At 40.4% G+C, this 10902-nt stretch overlaps 1 protein-coding gene across 1 annotated transcript in view; it reads right to left on the bottom strand.

Annotated features, from left to right (window-relative positions):
- Positions 1-5605, bottom strand: part of Stil (STIL, centriolar assembly protein) — a 69443-nt gene extending 63838 nt beyond the window's left edge. The window contains exons 1-2 of the mRNA XM_023724187.1: positions 5528-5605; positions 296-403 (exon numbers count right to left, since the gene is read on the bottom strand). Of these exons, the coding sequence (XP_023579955.1) occupies positions 296-403; positions 5528-5571 (152 nt within the window). The 5' untranslated portion in view covers positions 5572-5605. The remainder of the gene's footprint in view (positions 1-295; positions 404-5527) is intronic.
- Between the last annotated feature and the right edge of the window lie 5297 nt (positions 5606-10902).

The following is a 10902-nucleotide window of genomic DNA, read 5'->3' as shown; positions in this document are numbered from 1 at the left end:
TAGGAAGAATGTATGCAATGTGTTAATTATTGAAACTGTCCTACCAATTTGATTTGAAACAGTCTCATTGCTATTTGTTTCTCAATAAAATTATGAAAAAAAAATTATAGAATTAAAAAAAAAAAGTAGAATGTTCCATTTATCACATCATGTTGGCAGTCAGATTTGGATCAGAGCATTTCAGATGTCAGATTTTGGGATTGGGGTATCCAGCTATAAATGGCCATAGTAATCAACTTTACCTTACACATTCTTTTATTACTCATATTGGTTTGATTTGATAAAAGAAACATACCTGAAGTAACTGAGATGTAAGCAGATAAAATCACCAATTGGCATTGGGTTCCAAAGTGCACACTTTGATGGAGGAAAGTGGAAAGGTACCATTTTGCTTGAAGAAAACCTTTAAAAACATATATTTGAAAAAAATTAAAACACAAAGAAAAACCAACTTAGGAAAAGTTTTATAAACAACAATTATCTTTGCTGAGTGCAGTGGTCCATGCCCATAGTCCCAAATGTTCATTTGTTTATTTACTTAGTTCAGTCTTCTGAGACAGTCTCACAGGCAGCCCAGCCTAGCCTTGAACTTGAAGTGACCCTGAGTGCTGGCAATACAGGTACACACTGCTATGCCCAGCCAGTCTTAGCTATTTAGGAGGCTGCAGCAATAAGACTGCTAGAATCCAGAGATTCAAAACCAGAAAAAAAATAAATTGGAGAGGGTGAAGGACTTAACAAGACAAAAAATAATAAACACTGCCATGGATGTGAAGAAATAAGAACCTGTTTTTAAAAAAGAACCTGTTAGGCTGGGAAGATAGCTCAGCAGTCTACACGCCTGCCTGGCAAGCATAAGGAGCCAAGTTTGATCCTGGTACCACATGCTGTGCTGATGCCTGGGGGGGAGGGGCATGGTGTGCCAGCCACCGAAACCATGTGTGGTAGTGCACACCTGTAATCCCAGTGCTGGGGAGGCTGAGACAGGAGGATCACTATGAGTCTGAGCTGCACAGTGAGACCCTGTACCAAATAAATAAAAAATTAAAAAAAAAAAAAAAAAAAAAAAAAAAAAAAAAAAAAAAGAACCTGTACACCCTACTCACAGAAATATACATTGATGTGGCCATTATGGAAGACAACATTGAAATCCTCAAAACATTAAAAATAAAACTACCAAAACAGGCTGGGGAGATAGCTCAGAGCACCTATCTGGCAAGTACAGGTCATAAGTTCAATTCCCACTTACCATATGATCTAGCAATACACTGAGTATTTATCCAAAGAAAACAAAATCAGTATGTTGAAGAGATATTTGCACTCCTATGCTGGCTGTAGCATTATTCATAATAGACAAGATTTATAATTATCCTATGACCATCCACCGAGAAAAAAAATTATGATATACAATAAATACTGCTCACCACTAAACAAGAATTAAATTCTCTGACAATTACACTGAATAAAATAAGCCAGGTAGAGACAAAAGTACTACAAGATCTCACTCATTTATAGACCCTAAAAAAAGCTGATTTCATAGAACAGAGTAGAATAGTGGTTACCAAAGGCTAGGGTAAGTAGGGGAGAGACGGAGAGAGAATGGTCAATGGGTGTAAAATTAAAGTCAGAAGGATTAAGTTCTGGTGCAGAATTCTATAGCACAGGATGGTGACTATAGTCAATGATGTTGTAGCATATATTATAACTAGGAAGGATTTTGAGTATTCATCATTAAAAAAAAGAAAGAAAAAATTTCCTAGGATTGGCCTGACCTGATAGCTCAGTGGACTAAAGCACCTGCTTAGGCAGAGCACAGTGGTCAGGGTTCAATCTCCAGCGTGCAGTGCTAGCCCCACTCCCAGTACACACTAAGAAGGCGATTGAGACTGGATGTAGTGGCACGTGCCTATAATCCCAGTACTTGGGAGGCTGAAACAGGAGAATAACTGCAAGTCTGGTTCATGTAGTGAGACGCTGTAGACCCTGTCCTAAGTACAGGGGAAAAATTTTTTTTCCTAGGATTAGTGGTATACACTTGTAATCCCAGCACTCTGTGAAGCTGAGTTAGGAAGATTTTAAGTTTGAGCCCAGGCTAGGCAACTTAGTAAGACTTGGTTTTGAAGATAAAAGTAAAAAAAGAGGGTAGGGAATGTAGTTCTGTTATAGTTCTGATTGAAAACCTTGGGTTCAATCCCAGTACAAAAGAACCCAAACAAAACAAAAATGGATAAATGTTTGTGGTAATGAATATGATAAATCCCATAATTTGATCATTATCCAATGTACATATTCATTTATTAAAGCATCACACCATGTTTCATATATATAGTATGTATAATTATTATGTATTAATTTAGAACAAAATAAAGCTAAAAACGAAACTTTACAAAATGGAGTTTGGTTGGAAAGAAAAAAGAGAAAGCAAAGAAGGAAATAAGTCAGTACATTAAATAATGCATGCTTCCTTGTAAGAGCTCAATGTTAGTGATTTTCTTTTTCTTTTTTCTTGAGACAAAGTCTCACTATGTAATTCAAGCTGACTTCTAACTAGCTAGAAGGGCTGACCAAAAACCATAATGCATGTTTACATTTTTAAAAAGTATTATAGTAAAAGACACATTATCATTAATCCCCATTAGAGCCCCCCCCCAAAAGAACACTCTCCCATGCTTCAAACACACTTATTCCATTATTGCCACTTTCAGTAGTTCTGAAAGTCGTCCTCCCTATCTTTATGAGGTGTGAGCAAACATACAGTGAACACTGCAGCAAGTGCTATCCAAACAGGGCAGGCCTTTCTACAGCATGTCCTTGTTCAGCTTATTCAATGGCTCTGTCACTGTGCAACTTCTGGGGAACCAAAGTCAAAATCACCAGGAAATGTAAATGCCTTGAATTTAGCAAGAACATCAAGGCAGCCATGACTGTGTAACTAAAAGCAGGAAACAGGACTCCCAACTGCTTCAGAAAGTGACAAGAATGATAGAATAAGTGTGTTCAAAGTAAGGGGGAGTATTTTAAATAGCACTGATGCCAACATGTCTTTTACTATTTAAAAAAATTGGTCACATAGCATATGTAGCCCAGGCTGGCCTTAAACTCAAGATCCTCCAGAAACAGCCTCCCAAGATTATAGGCAGGGGTCACTGTGCCTGGCTTATGAATTTCTTTTTCATTCTCAGTTGTCCACAGAACTTTTAAAAACCAACCTACAATTCTTCAGGTTTATTTTCTTAGTAATATAGGTTAAAAGTCAAGTAAGGTTTAAATATTAGCACTATCACTAACTATACAACTTTAAATTGATTATTCTATGCTTCACGTTCATCATTTTAAAAAGTGGGGGTAGGTAGATAAAATGCCATTTTACCAAGCACACATAGTATACATTACAGGTGTATACCTGTAACACCAGTACTCAGGAGGCTGAGGCAGGAGGATTGCAAAAAGTTCAAGGCAGGCCTGGGCTACCAAGTGAATTCAAGGCCAGCCTGAACTGCATAGTGAAACTCTTCTCAAAAAGACAGAATAAAAATAAAAAGTTTGGATAAAGCAGGAATGGTGGCACATGGTAATGCCAGCATTGGAAGGATGAGGCAGGAGGACTGCCCTGAGTTTGAGACCACCCCTGGCTACATAATAAATTCAAGGCTATTTTGAACTACATACCAAGACTAAAAAAAAAAAAAAGTATGGCTAGGACCTATTTCACAGGTTGTAAGAATTAATTAAAATACATAAAGTACCTAGCACAGTACCTGAGATATAATAAGACCTCAACAAATGTTACTACTCTTTTTCTTATTCTGGAGTCTATAGGTAGACTTTGGAAACAGGAGACACAAACTGAAACTTTCACCCTGAAATTGGATACAAAATTTTTCATATCTATATAAGTACATTTTCTTAGGAAATAGGGGGCATAATTTTTATCTAATATTCAAAGAGACTTAGAGCTCCCTCCCAACACACACAAATCAGAACTGCTGCCCTAAATCAGGATTACCAAAAACAAGTCACTAAAAGAAACTAGAATTCCTGAGGAATAACCACTGTAAATCACATAAGTATATATCTTTTGTAGAATGTAAGGAATGAATCTGAACTAAAATCAATCTGATAATTAAGAAAATATACTGAACTTGTTGTATAACTACACCTTTCGAAGAACAGACACTGACAAACCTCCAAATAGAAGGTAGCAATGTGGTAGAACAGAAGGGCAAACTTAAAGTAAAAGGAAAATGATAGCCTTCTTGGGTCATATTACCACTGTTTTCATCAAGAACATATGGCACAAAGGCAGACAGTACAGAATATAGCACCTATGGGTATAATTATAATTTTGAAGACAGAAGTTTCACATGTCAGTATTAATTGTTCTTCCCTAGGGAAAAAAAAAACAACACATGATCCAAAGAGCCTAGTAACACAAGGCAATTTGCCTGGCCTCAAAATAATAAAAGAATGAGAAAATCAGAGAACAGCTGGCAAAGTCTTTCGTACATACAGGAGTAGAAAACCTTAGGGACATCTGAAGAAGCTTGGGATACCCAATATGAAGGGATTCCAATCAAGGAATTAGTGTTTAGAAGAAGAAGCAATTCAAACACTTTCCCATTTGTCTAGTATAAAAAATAAATATCTGTGTAATTTTAGCTTCAGAAACTGAAGTACTATTTCCTGCCAATACAAAGACCTCCTATATAATTAAGATAAGTGAAGGAGGGAATGAAACTAATATTTACTAAGTACCAGTTCCTGTAAGTTACTCTTTTGTTTTCTTCTTGGTAATGGGGACTGAACCCAAGGCCTTCACACTGAGCTACTTCTCTAGCCCTTTTTATTTTTGAGACAAGGTCTAAATTGCCCAGGCGGGGCTTGAATTTGTTATTCTCCTGCCTCTGCTCCCGGAGTGCTAGGATTATAGGTGTGTGCCACTATGTCAGCTTTGTTTAATAATCTTCTTTACAGGGCTGGCAAGAAAGCTCAACCTGACACCACAGGCTGAGCCAGCCTGCCCCTGGAGCACACTGAGCCCACCCCCAAGATATGGCATGGTGGCGCACACTTGTAATCACAGCACTGAGGAGGCTGAAAACAGGAGAATCACTAGCAGTCCAAGCTGCACAGTGAGACCCTGTACCAAATACATAAAAATAAATACATAATAATCTTATTTAACCCTTCACAATCATCTTCTGTTAGAGACTGCCTCCCCATTTTATAGATGAGGAACTGAGGCTTAGATAAACTCAATCAAGGTCATCCACCTGGCAAGTAGAAGAACTGGGACACATGCTCAGATTTTCCTGATATATACTCTTATTCATATTCTTCCCAGCACGACAGATCTTGAACTCTTGGGAATTCCTCATGTCTCAGCCTCCCAAGTGATGGAATTACAGGAACACACTATCATGCACAGCTACACTTTCCACCGTCTAAGGGTCATATTCTTTCTTCTCTTTCAATCTATCTTCCTAAGTTATTGTGAAAATAAAATTTTGTAAAACAATTTCTATACCTGGTATTCACCTGGGACCTTATAAGAGGATACACAGACTCCATATTTGATAAGTGATTTATTCAATTTCAAGCTCTCAGTATCCTAAAGAAATAAAGAGACATTAATGATGATTTAAAATAAAGAACAAGATTATTTAACCACATATTAACAGGCACAATTAGGGGCTGGAGAGATAGCTCAGTAGAATAAGGGCTTGCCTGGCAAGTGCAAGGTCCTGAGTTCCATACCCAGTACTGTCAAATAAATAAATAACAGGCACATGAGATGTGACTAGATTAATAAGATTAAATGCTTGCAGATTCTGCTGATCATTTTCAGAGACTGTCAATAAATTAATGTTAACATTTATTTTAGACAGTAAAATCTATCAGCAAATCATGGAAAACACAGATTTTGCCCCAAAATGTTGGTATCTACTTCAGATTAATGAGCTGTGTAGGAAAATCTGTAGGTCATACATGAGATTTTTACCAAAAGCCTCACAATCTTCAGAATTCATGCCCTCTGTGGGTACGCTCATCCATTCTCATGGTATGAACATCCATCTATAGAAAGAAAAACTTTGGGGGCACACCCTGCTTGGGCCCCCCTTCTGTCCCTCTCTTGGACAGGAGCTTTCTTTCCCTCAATAAATATATTCTGTTCATTAAAAAAAAATAAGAAAGCAAGCAAAACTTTGGCTTCCACCTCTCTTCTAAGTTTCAAGTATGCATTGCTGAGAGTCCCCTGCATAGCTTCATCTAAATATTACTAAAGCAAAATACAGACTCCACAGTATTTTCTTTACAGTTCTGTATTTTCTAACTCTTAGGGTTATTAAGTTCTGTGCATTGTTTCAATTCCAGCAAAAAGGAATTATCTGAAGATTAAAAAGGAAAGAATCACACACATAGGTGCAAAGGTCAACTGAAACATTTTTTTTCCATAAAAGACTAAGGCTGAAAATACTTGAGAGAATAAAATCTTATTGAGCATGCCTTTATAAGACTGATTAAAAAGTCTTTCTTAGAGACATCTGGACTTCAAAGGTTTAATGCAACTTCAATGAAATACAGGTTTTAAAGTCTACAGCTTTTCATAGCATTTGGTTGTCATGAGTAACAGCATTCAAACTAGTAACTCTACCCCTACAAAATACACACAGTACAATCTTTCTTTGTTAAACTGTTATGCTTTGAAAATTTGCATGTGTCTCTTACAGTTGATCTTTTCTCATTTTAAAACAATATACAATTGGGCTGCCCAGATAGCTCAGCAGACTAAAAAGTGTCTACTTAGTTTACCCTGTAATCCCAGCACTTGGGAGGTTGAAAACAGGAGAATCACTATGAGTCAGATTTATGTAGTGAAACCCTGTAGACCCTGTACTAAATTCAAAAAACAAAAAATCTTACTGAGCATGCCTTTATAAGACTAAATTCAAAAAACAAAAAATCTTATTCAAAAAACAAAACCAAACAAAACAAAAACTAATGAAACTAAAACCATACAAAACGTATACCTAACTAAACGCAAATAACATCATTGCGCAGTGGATGAAAACCATCAAATCATCCTCTCCTCTTCTTTCTCCCTCTTCCCCCATATAAATTCTTAGCATCTCACAACCTTATCCGACTTCACCAGTCTCTCACCAGATTTACCGAAAAGTCTCCAGTGGTACTAGAAGGTTATTTCTAAACAAATCAAGTCCAGTTATTCTGCTTACGAAGTCGACGATTCTTTTTCATGTACTTAATAAATGACCTTCACAATTCGACCCTACCCAAATAGTCCAACCAAATCCCATACCACGCATCTTGCATCCTAGGCCTACGGAACTACTTGTAGTCACCCCGTTCCAGGCTGTGCGCTGGCTGTTCCCCTTGTACGTGGATAAACTGATAAGCCCCACCACCTAGAACCACGCGCGTCTTTCATCAGCTGTGTGAAATCTCCCGAACAACGTTACTTCTGCTGCTGAGAACACCAGCACCTCTATACCTTGCTGTTGACACAGTACTTCCAGGAGATCACGAGTGTCAAATATTAACTGGTTCCTCATTGTAGAGCACAGTAAGCAGTCTAATACTGTGCAAATGCATGAGCGGAGCATTCAGGGTATCATTCCTCGAAAATTTTCCAGAGAAAACAGACTTACACGGCACGTTTTCGACTACAAACCTTAGCGCGCATACAGCCAGTTCTCCGGGCAGTCGCGGTCCGCTTTCTTTCCCCTACTACCTCTCCTTCGCGTCCTCGGCTCAGGGTGCCGGAGCACTGAACTCACCACAGGCCCCTGCACGTCGCCCACCGTTCTTCTAGGGCCCGGCTGCCACCCCTCCGGCCTACCCGGCGCACAGAACCCCACTCACTGTTGTCTCCGCCGGGGTGGGGTCTATTTGTTGCGCCAGAATCGCTGCTGGCTCCTAGGAGAGCCCCCGCCGACTCGGGCCCCGCCTTTGGGACGTTACGGTCGCGGGAACCGCGGCGGCAAACAGCTGCTTGAAAACCAAAGCGCGCGCCTCGCCTGCAGACTGGTTAGAAATCTGACCAATGGTGGAGCAGAGTTGGTGCCGGCGGCGTTACGCAAATTTTCCGCGACATGCCTGCGTGTCAGCCAATCAGAGCCTCGCATCTGTTCCGCCTTGACCAATTCTAACGATCTTTGGAGAATTGAGGCGGCTACCGGTGCTCTAGGAGTAGGATTCCGAAGATTTAAAAACCTTGCTTTCATCAACTGTTAAATTCCGGTGTGGGGCGGGTCTTGAGCGCGCAATGAAAACCTCAGCAGCGGGGCGGTGAATCGGAAGTCGGAAGTGTTCAGCGTTTAGATGGTCGCCGGGTGACTAGCTTTGGTTTCCTTAAGAGCAGTTCCCGAACGAGGAGAGTAGGTTAAGAGTTTTAGTTTCTTTCCTGAGGAGGAGCCTGTTCTATCAGTGACAGTTTTTTGTTTTATTTTTAAATCCTAAAACGCGTAGAATAGGACTCAGCGGCACATCCCTTGCCTGGCAAGCGAGAGGTCGTGAGTTCGATTCCTGGTACCAAAATTAATAATTAAAAATCCTAAACTGGGTAGCCGGGCGTGGCGGCACATGCCCAGGAGGCTGATGCAGGACTATATCATTACAAGTTCGAGGCCAGTTTGTGCTACGGAGATCAAGACCAGCCTAAACTATGTAGTGAGACTTTGTCTCAAAAAAACCAAAACAACAAAATCCCAAATCGGGCCTGGTGGTGTATATCTCAAATGCCAGTCAGCATTCCTCAGGCTAAGGAAAGAGAATCACTAGTTCCAGGCCAATCTAGGCTTCATAGCAATTTCAACCCAGCCTGGAGTACATGTTGAGAACCTGTCTCCAAAACAAAAATTCTTTCACGTCGAACAGAAAAAATGTGACAAATTTGTAAGCCACTTACATTTATCTCCACAACCAGTAATGTATTATATAGTATGTGTACTTATATATAGCACCAGTATTAGTATGGTCATTTGTCAAGTTGTTGTCGGTTTGGGTTTTCAATATGTGTCCAGGCTTCATATTGTCCAGGTCTGCCTGCCTCAGCCTCCCAAGTGCTATAGATGGGTCTATCGGTGTCTGCCACATCAGTTTGCGTCCTAATGTAGTAATAATTCGTTTTCTGAATGGGTTCCAGGATAATCCCCTCCCTGTTCCCCATACCACAATCTGAAGGTGCTTGAGTCCCTTGTATAAATAAAATGATGTGCTTGCCTATTGCCTATGTACATTCTCTATGTGTACTTTAAATATTTTAGATTAGTTATAAATACCTAATAAACAAATACTATGTAAATCATTTTGGGGGAAAAATGACAAGAAGTCTGAACATGTTTAGCAGAGTTTTGTGGTTTTTTTTTTTCAGTATATCATCAGTCTGCAGTTGATTGAATCTGGATATAAAATGTGCGGATACAGAGGGCCTGTTGTGTGTGGATCTCCGAATACCTAAAGTGTGAGAGGTAATAGTTCCCATAGCCAGTGCAGGGTCAGGATTCTAAGTCTCTTTACGTGTGTGCGCGCACCCAGCTCAGCCCACCAGGGGGTGGGGCTGGCTGGCATGTGGTGCTGGGGTATTGAACCGTGGTCCCTGTGCTTTGTTAAGCTTGTTCTAAGTAGGTGCTTTAGACCACTGAGCCATCTCACCAGCCCCTCTAACAGTCTCTTACTTGGTTCAATACTACCTTATTTTCTGACACATAGGGATACATCTTAAAGTCAGAGCTATATTTGTAGACTCTGCTGTTGAGAATAGCACCCACCCCTTTGAAAGAATGAAAGCTGCATGGATAGCATTTGCACTTGATATGAGAAAAATCACATTTTACATCTGTGGTCTTTTTTAAAATTATTTATTTGTGTGTGTGTGTGTGTGGCCAGCTCAGCCCACCAGGGGGCGGGGCTGGCTGGCATGTGGTGCTGGGGGATTGAACCGCGGTCCCTGTGCTTTGTTAAGCTTGTTCTAAGTAGGTGCTTTAGACCACTGAGCCATCTCACCAGCCCCTACATCTGTGATCTTCTAATAGCCTCTAGTTCTAGCTTGTCATGAGACAGACATCTGACAAATTCTAGTAGAAAATACTTGACCTGTATACCTCAAAACGATTAAACTCAAGCCAGGCATGGTGGCACATGTCTGTAATCCCATAATTTGGTGAGATAGGCAAGAGGATCACTCTGATTTCCAGGTTATCCTTGTTACATAGCATGATTCCCCACCCCCAAAAAAGAAAAGAAACCATCAGAATGTTCCCTTTGCCTCTACTGTGTGAAGTCTGTGAAAAGTGAACCAGGCCCTCACCAGATATTCAATCTTCCAGTGTTGTGATCTTAGGCTTCCCGGCCTCCAAAACTGTGAGAAACCAATTTCTGCTGTTTAAAAATGCCCCTCAGAACTAGAAGTGGTGGTGCACACCTGAATCTCAGCACTCTGGAGGCTGAAACAAAATCACAGGCCAGCTTGGGCTACATAGTGAGTTCAAGGCCAGCCGGAACTACATAGACCTTATCTCAAAAACTGAAAAATCAAATCAAAAATATGTGAAAGCCTCTTAGAGTTGGGCATAGTGGTATGTGTCTGTAATCTCAGTACTCATGGAGGTTGAAGTAGGAAGACTAAATTCAAGCCCAGGCTGGGCAATTTAAACACTGAGACCCTGTCTCAAAGTAAAAAAATTTTTTTTCTTTTCCTCTCGGTCCCATATTGAACTCGAGTTGGAAGAGGCGAGTCCGGTCTCAAAATGGAGGTAAAACTGCCGCCCGGTCGCCCCCAGCCCGACTCCGGCCGTCGCCGTCGCCGCCGCCGCCGGGGGGAGGAGGGCCATGATCCAAAGGAGCCAGAGCAATTGAGGAAGCTGTTTATTGGTGGTCTGA

The sequence above is a fragment of the Octodon degus genome, unplaced genomic scaffold, assembly GCF_000260255.1.
Source record: "Octodon degus isolate 3935 unplaced genomic scaffold, OctDeg1.0 scaffold00107, whole genome shotgun sequence".
Classification (NCBI taxonomy): Eukaryota; Metazoa; Chordata; class Mammalia; order Rodentia; family Octodontidae; genus Octodon; species Octodon degus.
Note: the sequence above shows the minus strand (reverse complement) of the source record. Positions and strands in the feature narration are given on the sequence as shown.